Source organism: Pelophylax lessonae (assembly GCF_965119305.1).
Source record: "Pelophylax lessonae genome assembly, chromosome: 9".
In the NCBI taxonomy this organism is placed as follows: Eukaryota; Metazoa; Chordata; class Amphibia; order Anura; family Ranidae; genus Pelophylax; species Pelophylax lessonae.
In genome coordinates, this window is record NC_138776.1 from 6,413,715 (window position 1) to 6,432,734 (window position 19,020).

The window sequence follows — 19,020 nt, forward strand, 5'->3', positions numbered from 1 at the left end:
CGAATTTTGCTTCTTCGCAAATTCGCAAAAAGTCTGACTTTTGCCGATGTTTGCGAATCTGTCCACGCCGCCATTTTCTTTTTCATTCAAAAGAACTTTGACCCATGACACAGCCGTCAGGTGGAACAGGACAGCCAATTGAAACATTCCAGCACATGGACAGTCCCCCTACCCTATAAATAGACCTGATCTGGTGGCCATTTCACATTCCGCTTTCTGCCAGTGTAGGGAGAGGTTGGCTGTGCTCATCAGGGAGAGTTTGCTAGACACATATAGCGCTGTGAAGATCCACAAAAGTCCTTTTGAGGGCTGGTATTTCGTTATAGGTCTAGGATCTTTAGAGCTTAGGGCCAGGTATTCTGTGGTTGCTGTAGGGGCAGTTAGAGATCGGCTGCAGTCACACAGAAATCACTTTGTCAATATCCACAAAAGTAATGTAAAGGGCTGCAAATATTTTGGTATTGCTGTGCAGTGCCCTAAAAAGGGGGGGGGGGAGGTAATCCACAGTATAATATACTTTGTAGAAAGCATATTATAGTGGATTAGTAGTATTATTGTGCACTGTGCAGCATTGTGACAGGTGTGGTGGTGAGACTGAGCGTTTCTGCAGCAACACTACAGACAGTGACAAAAACACTTATAATGTATTATTACTGGTGTGATAGACCAATTGCCCCCCCCCCCCCAATACCACATATTGAAGTGGGGTGTTATCTGAGTAAACTTTTTCAAGTGTACTTGTGTCCTGCAACAACATTGCCTCTGTTGCTGTGTGAAGTCTGGTACACACAACGCCAAACTCACTGGCCAATTTTTTGAACAAATGGTGTGATAGACCAATGGCCCCCCAATACCACATATGGAAGTTGGTTTTTTTTTAACAGTATACTTTCTAAGATTGTATTTTAGTCCTGTAAAAATGTGGCCTCTTTTGCTGTGTTAACTGTGCTACACACATTGACAACAGATACTGGCCAATTATTTGTAGAACTGGTGTGATAAACCTGTGGCCCCCCAATACCACAGATTGAAGCGGGGTGTTATCTACACAGACACATGGTCTAGCAAACACGGGCAGGGAATATACAGGCTGACACTTACGGTTCTGTGTACTGTGAACGCCTACCGTACCTCTAGCCATCAAAAACTACGTTTTTTACAGTCAGTTCAAACCATGTGAGCTAATTTTTGCAGCCTATACAGGCCGACACTTACTTCTTTATCCTGTGAATGCCTAATGTACCTCCAGCCACAGAATACAACGTTCTTAGCTGTCAGGTAAACCCATGTGGGCTAATTTTTGAGGCCTGGAATGGCCGACACTTACTTCTTTATCCTGTGAATGCCTAATTTTTCAGACTGGAATTAAAAAACAATGGGTCTGTAAAGGTTCCGCCAAATTGTGGAATGGATGCGGACCCATTTTACAGATGTGTGAATGGACCCTATATGTATTAGACATGTATTTACCGGCTGCTGTCAGTTCTGGCTGATTTATGAAAAAAAAAAAAAAATTTTGCTGTACAAAAAAAAAATTTAGGGCAACTTTTTCGATTGCAATACTTCTGTTATGACATTGTCCATGTGCTGGGACTATTTGTGCACAGCTAGTACGTCTTTTGTGGGTGCAAATATGACCTAAAGGTTTTTAAAGTTCGCCTCCCATTAAAGTCAATGGGGCCCGACGCGAACTCGCGGTTCGCAGACTTTTGAGAAAATTTGCGGTTGACGTTCACGAACCGCCCCGGCCGATGTTCGTCCATCACTACCAGTCAGTTCAGTATAGAGCATACATTGATCTCTCTCTATATATAGGACAATTGATTATATATTAGGCCATTGAGTATCTATCGGTCAGTTCAGTATAGTGCATACATTGATCTCTATATATATATATATATATATATATATATATATATATATATATATAGGACAATTGACTACATATATTAGGCCATTGAGTATCTACCAGTCAGAAGAGATGGCCTTGCGGTCGGTTCGCGGCGAATTTAGCTTGTTCCCAAATTCACAAAAGATCGGACTTTTGCCGATGTTCGCAAATTTTCTTTTTCATTCAGAAGAACCTTGACACAGCCGTCAGGTGGAACGGGACAGCCAATTGAAACATTCCAGCACATGGACAGTCCCCCTACCCTATAAATAGACCTGAGCTGGCGGCCATTTCAAATTCCGCTTTCTGCCAGTGTAGGGAGAGGTCTGCTGTGCTCATCAGGGAGAGTTTGCTAGACACATATAGTGCTGTGAAGATCCACAAAAGTCCTTATATATATATATATATATATATATAGGACAATTGACAACATATATTAGGCCATTAAGTATCTACCAGTCAGTTCAGTATAGAGCATTCATTGATCTCTCTCTATATATAGTACAATTAATTACATATATTAGGCCGTTACATATATTAGGCTATTGGTTAGTTCAGTATAGAGCATACATTGATCCCTCTCTCTCGCTCTCTCTCTCGCTCTCTCTCTCTCTTTCTCTCTCTCTCTCTCTCTATATATATATATATAGGGTAATTAGTTATATATTAGGCCATTGAGTATCTATCTGTCAGTTCAGTATGGAGCATACATTGATCTCTCTCTATATATAGTATGATTAATTACATATATTAGGCCCTTGAGTATCAATCGGTTAGTTCAGTATAGAGCATACATTGATCTCTCTCTCTCTATATATATATATGACAATTGATTACATATATTAGGCCATTGAGTATCGATCAGTTCAGTATAGAGCATACATTGATCTCTCTATATATAGGACAATTGATTTTATATTAGGCCGTTGAGTATCAATCGGTTAGTTCAGTATAGAGCATACATTGATCTCTCTCTCTCTCTATATATATATATATATATATATATATATATGACAATTGATTACATATATTAGGCCATTGAGTATCGATCAGTTCAGTATAGAGCAGAAAATGATATCTATATATATATAGGACAATTGATTACATATTTTTGTTCATTGAGTATCTATCGGTCAATTCAGTATAGAGCATACATTGATCTCTCTATATATATAGGACAATTAATTACATATATTAGGCCATTGAGTATCGATCGGTTAGTTCAGTATAGAGCATACTTTGATCTCTCTCTCTATATATATATATAGGACAATTAATTATATATTAGGCCATTGAGTATCTATTGGTCGGTTCAGTATAGAGCATACATTGACCTCTCTCTATATATAGGACAATTGATTATGCATTAGGCCATTGAGTATCTATTGGTCAGTTCAGTATAGAGCATACATTGATCTCTCTCTCTCTCTCTTTATATATATATATATATATATATATATATAGGACAATTGATTATATATTAGGCCATTGAGTATTGATCAGTTCAGTATAAAGCATACATTGATCTCTCTCTATATATAGGAAATTGATTATATATTAGGCCATTGAGTATCTATCGGTCAATTCAGCATAGAGCATACATTGATCTCTCTCTCTCTCTCTCAATATATATATATATATATATATATATATATATATTGATGGTTGATGAAGGGAATAATGTGAGCCTAGAGAGAGGGGGTGACAATGACGGACAAGAAACCAGCAGCCATGTTGCCACAGCTGCAGCATTCTGCCAAATTTGCAGGGGCAGGCTCAGAGATGGTTGAAGCCACGGCCCACGACAGCTTGAGCCAGGAATGGTTGTATGTGACAATGGCACCAACCTTCTCTCCGCCCTCTGACGGGGAGGGACACTTGACACATGTCCTGAATCTGGTGGTGCAGCGTTTCTTGACCAGATACTCGGGCTTCCAAGATCTCCTGAGGCAGGCCAGGACAACATCAAGTCTCAAAACGTGCCAATTGTTTCCCTGTTCAGTAAAATCTCCAGCGTTTAGCTTTCTTCTCCAACCAACATACCAGGTCCAGCTCAGTACTTTCCTCCTTTCACCCTGTTACCAATGAGGAGATTTGCTAAACTCCTTTCTGAGACCCCCCTCACCACCTGTCTCCTGGACCCTTCACAACTACTAAGACCCCCTTCCTGCTCTATCCTGGACTCTCTAACCCACATCTTCAATCTCTGTGGCACCGGCACCTTTCCCTCCCCTCTCAAACATTGAACTGGCTAAACCCCTAATTAAAAAACCCTCATTGGGCTCCATCTGTTTAAACAACTGAAGACCCCTCTCTCTGCTGGCTCCAAGCTTTTTGAACATCTTGTTTACAACTGTATGAGTTGCTAACTTACTGATAACGACCTTCTCTGCCCCCTACAGTCTGGCTTCAACCCCCAACATTCCACTGAATCTGCCCTAATAAAACTCACTAATGGCCTCCTAGCTGCTAAACCCGTGGCCAACTCTCCATACTCTCCATACTCCCCATACTCTCCATACCCTCCATACTCTCCATACTCTCCATACCCTCCATACTCTCCATACTCTCCATACTCTCCATACTCTCCATACTCTCCATACTCTCCATACTCTCCATACTCTTTACTGCTGAGGCGCATAGGCCTAGGAAAAAAACAACTCATAATAACAAACCCCTTGCCACCCATATAGAAACCACACTTACAACCATTAGATTGAAAAAGGGGAAGGCCACAGTTTTATTTCCAACAATGAACATGTAAACACTTTTAACCAGTGCCAGTCACAGTTGTCCTGTGAGCGCGCTTTAACATTACCTAGAAAAAATTCCAAAGGGGGGCCTGTCCTTACCATAAGTGCTGGACAGACAGGCTAATTCTGACTTCAATCAAGGGCATAGCCCATTACAGCAACTTTAAATGCTGGCAAGGTAAAAAAAAAAAACACTGCTAAAGCTGTGACAGACCATCCAAAAGAGGGCAGGAGGGTGGTCAGCTATTCCAGCCACAAGTTCTTTACAAAAGGCCCACAATTCCCTGGGGCAGAACTTGCATGAGCTCAGTCCCCCACTTTGTGACCTTCATCCAATCCTCCATGACCACTTCAGCTCCTGGCCATGTCCCCATAAATGAAGGCTTTCTTTCCCTCAAGGGATCAAAGGCCTTCATAACATTTTTCCTCTCCCTTTTACACTCAACTACCCACTTCTTCTCAATAAACTCCACTCCCTTGGCCTCTGTGACTCTGTTCTTTCCTGTTTCTCCTCCTACCTATCTCAGTGCACTTTCAGTGTCACCTACAACTCTATCTCCTCTGCTCCTTCTCTTTCCGTTGGGGTACCCCAAGGCTCTGACATTGGAGCCATTCTATTCTCTCTCTTCACCCCCTCCCTGGGCAGATTGATAACCTCCAAAGGCTTCCAATATCATCTCTACGCCAACAACACCCAGATCCATCTCTCTACTCTCCAGATCATCCCCGCAATCTCTTCACGTATCACAGATACAGTACTGAGCGACATATCAGTATAGATGCCACACCGTTTCTTTAAACTCAATACATCCAAAACTGAGGAACGTCCTTAAATGCCCCCCTCCTGACTTTACAATTGAGATCAATAGCACAATCATTGGTCCCTCCAGACATGCCAGGGTGCTAGGTGCAATCCTAGACTCTGACCTCTCATTTAGGCTCCAGTGCTCCACACCCAATCACTGGCTAAATCTTGCCACCTTCAAGGAGTTGTAAAGTAAGAGGGTTTTTTATGTAAATTCATTCGAAAAAAAAAGCCAGAAACCAGAAAGCAAGCTACTCACTAGGGGGGAACCTCTGGGTGAGTCTAGGATGGAAAAGGACCTGGGGGTACTGGTGGACAACAGGCTTGGCAGTGGCATGCAATGCCAAGCCGCTGCAAGCAAAGCCAACAGAATACTGGGATGCATAAAAAAGGGGATTCACTCCAGAAATAAAGACATTATTCTCCCGCTCTACAAGACTCTGGTCCGGCCACATCTGGAGTATTCCGTCCAGTTCTGGGCACCGGTCCTCAGGAAGGATGTGCTGGAACTGGAGAGAGTCCAGAGAAGGGCAACAAAAATAATTAGGGGAATGGAGGGCATTGGCTATGAGGAAAGACTACAAGCACTGAACTTATTCTCTCTGGAGAAGAGACGATTGAGGGGGGATATGATATCAATGTACATATACTGTACTGGCAACCCTAGCATATGGAAAAATCTATTCAGAGTAAGGGAATACAATAAGACACGTGGCCACTCACTAAAACTAGAAGAAAAGCGGTTTAACATTAAACTGCGTAGGGGGTTCTTCACTGTAAGAGCGGTAACGATGTGGAATTCTCTTCCACAAGCAGTCGTATCAGCAGGGAGCATTGATAGTTTCAAAAAGCTATTAGATGGGCACCTTAAAGACCACAACATACAGGGGTATACAATGTACAACATACAGGGGTATACAATGTACAACATACAGGGGTATACAATGTACAACATACAAGGGTATACAATGTACGGTTAACAGCAAACACACACACATCATAGGTTGAACTGGATGGACGGATGTCTTTTTTCAACCTCACTAACTATGTAACTATGTAACTATCACAGGGTGGGGAGGGTCCACATAATTATGGGATCAATTCCTTGAGTATTTCAGTTCAGAAATGAACACAGATAGTTAAGTTCAGGTTAAATGGAAGCTAAAGTGGAGTGAATGGGGCCCGTATGAATGCCTTGTCTGTATCAATGTTGTCTGTATGGTTTTTAATAGGTGTCTGGGAGTCAGTCCTGATCTAATGTGTATTTTTATTTTTCAATAAAGAATAGTGTTTTGTAATTTACCGTTTTTGGTCCTCCTTTACAACTACTTCCCCAGAGTACCCTTCCCTAGGTTACTCTTGGGGTTCTTTTTGTCAATCAAAGTCAGCTATCTAATCAGGAGAGAGAGGTGGTGGGCCGGGTCGGGGCTCCATGTCTGAATGGATATGACTCAGCTAGGGTGCATCCATAGCAAGCTGCTTGCTGTGGGGGCACTCGATAGGAGGGAGGGGCCAGGATTACAGAAGAGGGACCAAAGAAGAAGAGGATCCGGGCTGCTGTGTGCAAATCCACTGCAACAGAGCAGTTAAGTATAACATGTTACATGTAACATGTTATTTTTATAGGGAAAAAAAATGTGACTTTACAATCGCTTTAACCTCCGCAACATTTCCAGAATTCACCTTTAGCACTGTCCCCGTAAGGCTTGCTGTGTGATGACTTCTTGGGTCTCCCTCTGATTACCTGCAGACAGCTGCTGGGGTTTTCACACATCCATCTTTACTCCCTTTTGCTCGTTACTCAAAAAACAGTCTAGGAAATTTGGTTTTGTATTTATTGTGGAACTTGGATGGGAGAAGGGAATAGTGGGACACTCCAACTGAACTATTCACAGTAGATAAAGACAACTCTCACTTGGCCTCCCTAGGTTACTTGTGGAAGCAGTCACTGCTTTTACCATACTGCCACTTGTATGGAAGAATTAAGTCTTCTTGTTCCCTCTAGCAGCAGATTGATGCAACTGCTTTATCTTCAGGACACTCTCTAGCATCCCTTGACTGACACCCGTCCACTAACTCTTTCACTGAAGGGATGGCCCTCACATGACATGCCCCCCAACACAGCTCTGTACTCACTGTAGGCAGATTTAGATCCTTTTCAGTGTCTCCCTTCGAGTCAGCTCTGCAGGACCTCTGGGTTCAGCTCCTATCTGACTTTAATGCCCTCAGGTCAACTACTCAAGGCTGCATGACAGCTTCTACAGAGGAGGGGCAGCCACCCCCTTCCCTCCGGGCCCCCGTTCTCCAGCCGAAGACCCTGAGCACATGTGCCCTTGACATTTATACAGTCACCCAGGATGCTTTGAGACACTTTCCTCTGCCAATCTCCGGGGCTGTAACAATGCCTGTGCCCTCATGTTTCAGGTTTCCTCCCATTGTCCAATATGCCTCCCTATTGGACCAGTGTGAAACATTCAGACAAGCTGAGCTTCACCTGAGCACCATGAGTAGACCATACCAATGGATCCTGTTTCCTGGTAGGTAGATCTAAATTTACCTGACAACCTCTCTGGTGAGCAGAAAGCTAAAAACTATTCTTTCTTCTAGCACTTACCTAGGAGGGTGCTACACACCCCTTCTTGACAAACAACACTACAAAACAACTTATTCACTCCTTGGTTATATCAAACCTGGACTACTGCAACTCTCTCCTCACTGGCCTACCTTTCCAAAGGATATCCCCTTTAGTCTATTATGAATGCTGCTGCCAGACTTATGTACCTTCCTAATTATTCTGTGCCTTTGCCAATCCCTTTGCTGGTTTACACTAGCCCAACATTAAAAATTCAAAATGCTTATCAAATCATCCAAAGCTATCCACAGCAATGCCCCCCCCCCCCCATCACCAACCTCATCTCGAGATATCACCCAAATTCTCCTCTCCACTCCTCTCAAGACCTCCTGCTCTCTCTAGCTCCCGTGTCACCTCCTTCCACACTCACCTCCAGGACTTCTCCAGATCCTCTCCTATCCATTGTTACTCCCTACCCCAGTATGTCTGGTTAGTTCCTACCCTGTCTGCCTTTAGACAATCCTTGAAAACTCATTTATTCAGTGAAGCCTACCCCACCTCCACCTAAGAACTGTACTTGTTTCACCTCCATCAGATCATCCCCCCGCAGCTAATACTATTTGTACCACCTCTCCCTCCCTTTAAATTCTAAGTTTCACGACCAGGGCCCTCCTATTCCTTCTGTATTGTAACTGTATTTTTTTCCTTTATATTGTAAAGTGCTGTGCAAACTGTTGGCGCTATATAAATCCTGTAAATGGAAACTGGAAAAAGGTGTGAAGGGTTCCTCTTGCTGGCTGAATACAAGAATACCATTTTGTGTGCAATGTTGTCAGGGCCGGCCCTACCATTGGTCTGGATGGGTCCATTGGACCCAGGCAGCACTTGGAGAGGGGCAGCAAATTGACTCCCAAGATTTTTTTTTTTCAGCAGCTTTGCCACGTATTACAGGCGGCATTTCCCCATCTCATACTGCTTCCCGTAGTGCAAACTGATGAGTATGGGGAGGCGGAGGGTTTCTGTGGTCCTGTGGTGAGTTATGGAAGACGATAACAGGATATATAATATTTTCTAAATGTTATATTTATATAAAATAATGGATATGGGGGCATTTTGTTGTGTGTTATTTTATTTTTTTTTGGGGGGGGGGGGAGAATTCAGAATTGTCACTCTTTTTTTGTTTATAGCGCAAAAAAATAAAAAATCCCACAGGTGATCAAATACCACCAAAAGAAAGCTCTACTTGTGGGAAGAAAGGATATCAATTTTATTTGGGTACAGCGTCGCATGACCACGTAATTTTCCATTAAAGTAACGCAGTGCCAAATCGCAAAAAATAGCCTGGTCATTAAGGGGGAAAATGTTCCCATCCAGAAGTGGTTAAAGATTAGAAATAACGGTCTAACAATGACCTGGCTTTCTTCTTTGAGGACTCTCGGATGTAAGCCATCTGGTCCTGGTGATTTGTTATTAATACATTTTACCAGGCTTTTGGTCTCTATTAGCCCCAAGGGTACAGCCCCTGCTCTGTTGACAATCTTGTCTATTATAGCCTCCTTATCCATAGAAGTAGAAAAATTTATTTAGCACAGTTGCCTTCTCCATGTCACTTGTAACCAACTCCCCCTTAATCATCCTTTATGGGGTCAATGTGCTCTGACTTTGCTTTTTTACTAATAATATATTTTTAAAAAAATGTGGGGGATTTTTTTTTACTCTTATCCACTATGTGTCTCTTGCGGTTTATTTTTTCTACCCTGATTGCACTCTTGCATTTCTTATTGCATTCTTTGTAGTGCTGGAATGTTGATGATCTCCCCTCTGCCTCATATTTTTTAAGGACAATTTTTTTCTCTTTAATGTGCCTTTTTACACTTGAATTTTTTTTTTTTTTTTTAATGTAATGATTGTATTTTAACCTACGTGTTATCATAGTGATGGTTAGCACCTGTCTTATTTATTTATGCACTGGACTATATGCTTGCAAAATTCTTAGACCCCGTTCACACTGGGGCGACCTGTCAGGCGACCTGGTCGCCTGACAGGTCTTCTGGCATAGAGAAGTTGTGGACCCGTTCTAATAGGAGCGACACAAGTCGCTCCGACTTAGAAAAAGGGTCCGGAGCTTCTTTGGGGCGACCTGGAGCGACCTGTATTGACTTCAATGTTATGAAGTCCGTGCCGGCCGCTCCGAGGTCGCGGTGCGAGCTGCGCGCCGCGACCTGTGAGGTCGCCCCGGGAAGTCGGATCGCCCCAGTGTGAACGGGGCCTTAAAGTAATTGTAAACAATTACCTTGTAAACTCAACCTATTCAGTTTAAAATAGAAAAGAAAGGCAAAACATTTTGTGTACATATAAAAAAACATTATAAATACCTTTTTTTTCCTTTTTTTTATAAGTGATCACATTCCATCTAATCTCAGCTGCATAAGAGCTGGAGGGAGGAGAAACAGCATCATACTGAGTTCCCCAGTGAATGGCTGGGCTGTGCAGCGGGGGGAGCAAATAATACCCAATCACATGCAAGATAAATTTAAAAAAAACATATTTGCTTGCACATGATTGGATGATGGAAGTCAGCAGAGCTTTTTCTCATTTACTTAGCTCTGGAGCAACTGCACAGTCGATGTGCCCTTAGTAAATCAACCCCATATAGGAGTTACATTATTTTCCTTACAATAATATGGAATTGAATAATTATCAGACAGATGAAGTGAATCTTGATGTCTTTACAGGTAAACAAGATGTCCAATGTCAGCAGTGAGATGGAACCAACCATGATTTACAGCCCTGAGCACATCTTCACAATCCTGATTTTATCTTTCACTGCTCTCGTGGGTGTCCCCAGCAATGCTCTGGTGCTTTGGGTCACTGGCATTAAGATGAAGCGTAGAGTGACCACCATTTTGTTTGGGAACCTTGCTCTGGCCGATATCACCTGCTGCTTGTTTATCCCATTCAGTATAGTGCAGTTCTTTTATTCAGAATGGCTGTACAGTCCTGCCCTCTGCAAGATTATACCCTTCATCATCCTCCTTAACATGTATACCAGTTTCTTCACCCTGGTGGCTATCAGCGTTGACCGATGGATTCTGGTTGTCCATCCCGTGTGGGCCCGAAATCACCGAACAATCAAAATGGCGTGGATGATATGCTTGGCTATTTGGATGTTATCTTTTATTATTTGTCTGCCTGTCGCCATCTACATTGGACCCGACACCTTTGATAGCAAGACTTTATGTTATTTTGAACGTCACATGATAAAGCCTTACATTCTTACACGCGCAATGTTTGGATTTCTGATCCCTCTTATTATAATTTGCACTTGTTACATTCATCTGGCCTTTAAAGCACAAAATATCAGATTTTCGGATGTAAGCAGAAAAACCATCAAGGTGACGATAAGCATTGTAGTTGTGTTTTTCATCACCTGGGCCCCCTTCCACATAACGCGAGTAATCCAGCTATACGCTGACAATGAGGTACTGCGCACCATGTACATTGTCACACAGACTCTGGCCGAGATCAATAGTTGCATCAACCCAATACTCTACATCTTCATGGGGAAAGATATGAAGCGTAAGGTGAGACAGTCTATTGGCAAGGTCATACAAAATATATTTAGGAAGAATTTATTATCCCCTCCTCGCAGGGAGAACCAGAGTACAACCGAAGAAAGCGTAACTACACAGTGAGGAGCTTGGTGTGAAGCACCGATTTATACCAAAGAAATCCAGACAATTAAAAAGAAGACTTCTGCTCCAATGTAAGAGATGGATATTTTTTTATAGTTTATAGCCTTATTGGCAACTGTGATAAACTGCCTGCTCAAAATCTTATCAGCGCAAGTGACCATACTGTATGACTTGAGTAAGTCACATGTGTAACGGAACCTCAACCCATACTGTACTTGTGGACTTCTTTCAGTATACGGCTTCCTCTTAGTCATGAACATATAAACCAGATTTTCCCAGCCGCCCTACATACAAAGCTAGCCGACAACTTAACTTGTACTGGAATCTCCTGTTTATTGAACAGTCACACAGAATTTATATACAGCGTGGACCTCCCAACTCCTGATCAGATTACCACACACAGGGGTTAGGGGTTGCCTGATTACATTATCCTATGCAGATGAAATTGTATACAGAAATATAATTAACATATCTAAAGAATAACCAACACAAACAGTATACTATTTCCACTCAGCAACTAACAGAGGACAGTGATTCAATCAACCTGAGCCAAATAACTAGCAGACTTTCCGTCCTCGAGCTCTTGAAATACAATACACATTATCTCAATACACAAACAAAAGGGAAAGCCTGTCTCTGACATTGAAGGACATGGAGCAGAAGCCAATGTGATTAGCTCTTTCAATGAACATGTTCAGAATCAAACAGAAATAGTCCTCACATATTTCTTGAGATACATGGCTGACAAATATTAATATCCCACTTGAGGCAAGCCAAACCATTACGTATCTGTCTTTCACTCCCAGTGACGTTGAGTACCGTCACAACATGCCATCCAAGCGATAGGTGTTAGCAATATGTGTTAGGGTCCCAAATATCAATGACCACCACTACCTCACTAGGGACCCACCAAAAGCAAGGCTCACTCAAGACTAGCACTGGCCATATTTAGTCCATGGCCTTATACTACTCAATTCTTCTCACATTCCTGCACATACTGTGTGCCCAATGCACACACTCACCATACTCTTGGACACCCTTGGAAACAACACCACTCTGTCTGAGGATGCCTGTTGCACCAAACCCAACATCTTCGGGTAGTTCCACAATAGGCTCTTGCTTCCCCATCCACCACTATCCCCTTGCCAGACCAGGGTTGCACACAGTTGGGTACAATGGGATCCCTCTTCACCATGTGGGTTTAACGCTCCTGCGTTTTCTGAAACAAGATGGATTTACAGCTGCAGAAAAACTCCACTCAGTAGTCATGTAGAGATAGGTTGAAATACCAATTCCAACTCCCAAGACTCATCACTGTGGTCTGTCTGATTCAGCATACAAATATACACACTCAATAAGATGTTCCTGGAGTGATAGATGTATATAGCAGTATAGTGGTGATGAGTTGAAGAGACAGGTATGAACAGTGACAAATAGGTGAACAGCACTTGAGAGAAATGTTCATGAGAGTATAGATGGTAACAGGTAGGATGCAGATAGGTTAGCAATCATGTATGGTAGTAGATGGTAGGACAGCAGATGACATACAGGAGAGACTAACCCAGTGCAAGGATAGATGTTAGTAGGCTCAAGAGCTAGCAATCTAAAACAACAGTGCAGATGATAGTTACAGTCCTTAATATGCAGAGCTAGATAGTGTAAGCTTAATAGGAAGGTTATGGAGGATTCCCCTGCGGGGTACTTATCACTAATAGCAAGCAGTAGTAGAGAGGTTCGGTATGAGTGAGTGATCCGGTAGCGGGATACAGGGATCAGCAGCGAGGTTCCGACAGCGAGGTACGCTTGTAAGCATATGAGCTTCAAGGCAGGTTGAACGAACATGTGAGTGAGAACGCCGGCGGTTGAAATAGCCGCTCTGCTGCGCTCAGTGATGACAGCATCGGTCTTAAAGGTGTATGCGCACCTACCAGAAGAGAATGGTGGGACGCATACAGTGAATTGGAAAGTGGAATAGGGGTACCAGAGGTACCAGAACATTACAGTACCCCCCCCCCCTTAAGGCCGGCTCCGGAAGGCCTCTAGAACTGTTTTTTCCGGGTATTTCGCGTGAAAATTGCGAATCAGCCTAGGGGCATGTATATCAGAGGTATCCAGCCAGGTGTCGTCTTGGGGCCCATAGTTCTTCCATCGTACTAGATATTGGAGTCTTCTTCTGTGGATACGAGAATCCAGAATCTCCTTTATCTCATATTCTTCTCCGCCTTCAACTTGTACAGGAGGTGGAGGTGGGATGGTAGGCCTTATTCCTTGGTCAGGAACATGGGGCTTCAGTAGCGACACATGGAAGATGGGATGTATCTGGAGGTCTGTTGGTAATGTGAGCTGTACTGCAGCTTTTCCAATAAGTTTCTTGATTGGGAAAGGTCCCAAGAATAGAGGCCCAAGCTTTTTGCTAGGGATCTTTAATCTTAAGTTTTTTGTTGATAGCCAAACGAGGTCACCAATAGCATACTGAGGAGAAGGTCTTCTACGAAGGTCATAGTACTTTTTTTGTTGACTATGAGCATGTGAGATGGTAGTATTAAGTAAACCCAGAGAGTCTTTTATTTGGGTAAGATAGTCTGAGGCTACTGGGTTACTTGATGGAAGGATGCGTGGTGGAAGAATAGTGGGATGAAACCCATAGTTCAAGTAGAACGGACTCTGTTTGGTCGTACTGTGGGTTGCGTTGTTGTAGGCAAATTCTGCCAGAGGGAGGAGATCCACCCAATCATCCTGTAGGTATGATGTATAGCAACGTAAATATTGCTCGATGCACTGGTTGACTCTTTCAGTCTGTCCGTTGGTCTGAGGATGGTAGGAAGAAGTGAGCTTTCGCTCAATTCGTAGTATGTGGCATAGTTCTTGCCAAAACTTGGAGATGAATTGTGATCCACGGTCAGACAAAAGAGTTTTTGGAATACCATGTAACTTAAAGACATGTTTCATCAGTAGTTCCGCTGTTTGTTTGGACGAAGGTAGTCTGCGAATAGCAACGAAATGTGCCATCTTTGTCAGATGGTCCACTGACACTAAAATGGTATTAAATCATTTGGAAGGTGGTAGTTCTACTATAAAGTCCAAGGACACAACTTCCCATGGAGTCTGGGGTATTGGTAGACTGCATAGTAGACCGGATGGTTTTGTAGTGTCAATTTTGGACCTGGCACAGACGTTGCATGAAGAGACAAATTTTTGTATAGATGTCTTCATATCAGGCCACCAAAACTGCCTGATAAGCAAATTAAGGGTCTTTGTCATACCCATATGTCCTGCCATAGGCACATCATGTGACAATTCCAAGATCTTGGTGCACATAGTAGGGGGTATGTAGAGTTTGTCGTTGTAGTAGAGGAAGCCTTCTGCATCAGCAGTTAGTTGTGGTGGAGGTGAATCCAAACCTATACTGTGCAGAATCTCTTCCTTCAAGGAACGGACAATCCCAATAATACGCTTGTAGGGTATTATAGGAACGGAAGGGATTTCGGAGCAATTATCTTCAGTTAATCGTGATAGCGCATCCGCTTTTTTATTCTTGTCTGCAGGTGTGTAGGTCACTAGGAAGTTAAATCTTAGGAAGAATAGTGACCATCGTACCTGCCGGTGGGAGAGGGTTTTGTTAGTCTGAAGATATTGAAGATTTTTATGATCTGTATATATGAGTATTGGTAATCGGGTGCCTTCAAGTAGATGTCGCCAATTCTCCAGAGCCAGTTTTATAGCAAGCAGTTCCTTTTCACCCACTGGGTAATTCACCTCTGGACTGCTTAGAGATTTAGAGAAGAAGGCGACTGGATGGAGTGGTGAAGTATTCGTTGGTCGTTGGGAGAGTACTGCTCCTACTGCCATATTTGACGCATCTACTTCCAGAATGTATTGGAGGGATGGGTTTGGATGGCGTAGTATGGGAGCAGAGGTAAAGCTTGTTTTTAACAAGCGAAAAGCTTCATTTGCTTCATCTGACCATTTAAATGGTTTCTTAATACTCGTGAGTTGTGTGAGAGGTCTCACAATGGCAGAGAAGTTCTTGATGAACTTCCTATAGAAGTTTGAAAATCCAAGGAATCGCTGTAGTGCTTTGCGGGTGGTTGGTATAGGCCAATCCTGAATTCAGGATATCTTACTCATATCCATCTTGATTCCTGTTTTGGATATGATGTATCCTAGGAATAATACTTCTTCTTTATGAAATTAGCATTTTTTTTGTTTCACGTATAGATTGTGTGTGAGTAATCTGGATAACACAAGTCTTACATGTTTTATATGTTCAGACAAGGATCGTGAATAAATAAGTATATCGTCCAGATATACCACAACACAGACATCAAGTAAGTCTCTAAGGATATCGTTTATGAATCGTTGGAAGGCTGCGGGAGCGTTACATAGCTCAAATGGCATTACAAGATATTCGAACAATCCGTATCTGGTTCTGAATGCTGTCTTCCACTCATCTACATCACGGATTCGGATTAGATTGTATGCCCCTTTCAGGTCCAATTTTGAAAAGTAGGTAGCTCCACGCACTTGTTCAATGAGTTCAGGGATAAGCGGCAAAGGATAACGATCTTTTACTGTAATGGCGTTCAATTGCCTATAGTCGATAATAGGCCTGAGACTTGAGTCTTTATTGCAGACAAAAAAAAGTCCTGCAGCTGTGGAAAAAGTGGAAGGTCTAATAAAACCTTTTGTCAAATTCTCATCCAAGTATTCCTTGAGATGGGAAAGTTCATCCTGCGAAAGAGGATAAACATGACCAAAAGGCAATTTAGAATTAGGGAGTAGATCAATAGTGCAATCATAATCCCTATGGGGAGGCAGTATTTGAGCATTTTTCTCAAGAAAAACTTCGGACAGATCCTGATAGCATAGTGGTGCAATCTCATCTGACACCACAGACAGGATCTTTCCATAAGACGGGAGGTTACACGTACTCTCGCAATAGTAAGAGAGGAAGGTTAGGGTCCGTTTCTTCCAATCTATGGTTGGTTGATGTGTGTGTAACCAGGGAAGTCCCAAAACAATGGGAAAGTGGGGCGAAGACAATAGGTCGAAGGTAGTGGTCTCCGTATGAGACTCGTTAGTGGTGACTAGGAGTGCTTGTGTCTGATTAGTGATTGGGCCAGAAGATAACGGAATACCGTTAATAAGACTCACAGAGACAGGCTTAGGTTTTGAAATAATAGGTACTTTATTTAAAGTAGCAAAACGTATGTCGATATAATTTCCGCAAGATCCTGTGTCGATCATGGCCTTAGTGGTAATCCTAGTCTGGTCCCACTGCAATGTCAAACGAACAAAAAGATAAGGGTTAGTAAATGAAGTTGTCAATCCCCCTAGGAGGACATGTGAACACTCACCCTCTTTTTTGCGGACAAGGGGACAGACGCTTATCATGTGATCCGGGGATGCGCAGTACAAGCAAAGATTACTGGATCGTCTCCTGGCTCTTTCAGTAGTTGATAAAGGTGGGCGTATGGTTCCTACCTCCATAGGAGTAGGGTCAACGGCCGAAATCCGAGAAGGACTGGACAATGGCATTCCTATTTTTTCAGCCTTTCTTTCTCGCAGCCTCCTGTCTATGTTGATACTGAGTTGTATCAAAGCATCCAGGGTGTCCGGTAAATCCGCTCGGGCGAGCTTGTCTTTAACGGCTTCTGATAGGCCGAGTCTAAATTGAGTTCTCAGAGATGTATCATTCCACCCTGAATCAAGGGTCCATCTTTTGAACTCTGCTACAAAGTCTTCTACAGGTCTCCTACCTTGTTTCAAGGACCTCAATTGAATATCGGCAGTACTCTGCCTATTGGGGTCATCATATAGACTAGTGAGTTCCGCTAGGAATAAAGCATAGGAGTTGAGAAGCTGATCATTTTTCTCAAAAAGAGAGTCTGCCCAGGCCCGTGGATCACCCGTTAGGTATGAAATAATAGTACAGACTTTGATATGATCAGTAAGGTAGGTACGAGGTTTTAGCAAGAAAAGTAACTGACAGGCGTTTTTGAATTCACGAAATTTTTTGCGATCACCTGTAAACACTAGAGGAGGATTTATTTTGGGTTCAGGGTGCTGAGCAGCGGCAAGTTGTGATAGATGGGTTACCTGCTGCTTCAGAGCCTGATTGTCTTCTTTTAATTCAGTAAGAGCGTGTATTAACGCAGTCACTTGTTGTTTTAATTGTGTCACTTGAGTGGATAAATCTGCTGAATCCATTTTAGGTTCGTTCAATCTGTAACGCTCCTGCGTTTTCTGAAACAAGATGGATTTGCAGCTGCAGAAAAACTCCAATCAGTAGTCATGTAGAGATAGGTTGAAATACCAATTCCAACTCCCAAGACTCATCACTGTGGTCTGTCTGATTCAGCATACAAATATACACACTCAATAAGATGTTCCTGGAGTGATAGATGTATATAGCAGTATAGTGGTGATGAGTTGAAGAGACAGGTATGAACAGTGACAATAGGTGAACAGCACTTGAGAGAAATGTTCATGAGAGTATAGATGGTAACAGGTAGGATGCAGATAGGTTAGCAATCATGTATGGTAGTAGATGGTAGGACAGCAGATGACATACAGGAGAGACTAACCCAGTGCAAGGATAGATGTTAGTAGGCTCAAGAGCTAGCAATCTAAAACAACAGTGCAGATGATAGTTACAGTCCTTAATATGCAGAGATAGATAGTGTAAGCTTAGTAGGAAGGTTATGGAGGATTCCCCTGCGGGGTACTTATCACTAATAGCAAGCAGTAGTAGAGAGGTTCGGTATGAGCGAGTGATCCGGTAGCGGGATACAGGGATCAGCAGCGAGGTTCCGACAGCGAGGTACGCTTGTAAGCATATGAGCTTCAAGGCAGGTTGAACGAACATGTGAGTGAGAACGCCGGTGGTTGAAATAGCCGTTCTGCGGCGCTCAGTGATGACAGCATCGGTCTTAAAGGTGTATGCGCACCTACCAGAAGAGAATGGTGGGACGCATACAGTGAATTGGAAAGTGGAATAGGGGTACCAGAGGTACCAGAACATTACAGTGGGTACTTCAGGAGATGCACTTTCTAGCATGGCTTACCTGTGTGCCGTCCCACTTTACAGCATTATGACTTTGCAAACGTTGTGACGTCATGCCGTTTTGGTGTCAATAGTGGCCATATTAAATGTATTTGTATATATTTAAACAAATATGGGCATTCAGGGAGGTGAATAGGACACATACCTCTGAGGTAGTCGGCGTGACCAGCAAAACCGTTCAGGTTTCACCCCAATATCTGTGCACCCCTAGCACTCTCAGGAGCCCCCATAAGTCTCT

At 42.8% G+C, this 19,020-nt stretch overlaps 1 protein-coding gene across 1 annotated transcript; it reads left to right on the plus strand.

Annotated features, from left to right (window-relative positions):
• Positions 1-10,786: 10,786 nt before the first annotated feature.
• LOC309564149 (C3a anaphylatoxin chemotactic receptor-like) lies at positions 10,787-11,716 on the plus strand (the record flags this gene model as incomplete). Its single annotated transcript, XM_082268778.1, has 1 exon — positions 10,787-11,716. One exon carries the CDS (start codon positions 10,787-10,789, stop codon positions 11,714-11,716), a length of 930 nt encoding a protein of 309 aa, XP_082124904.1.
• Positions 11,717-19,020: the final 7,304 nt, after the last annotated feature.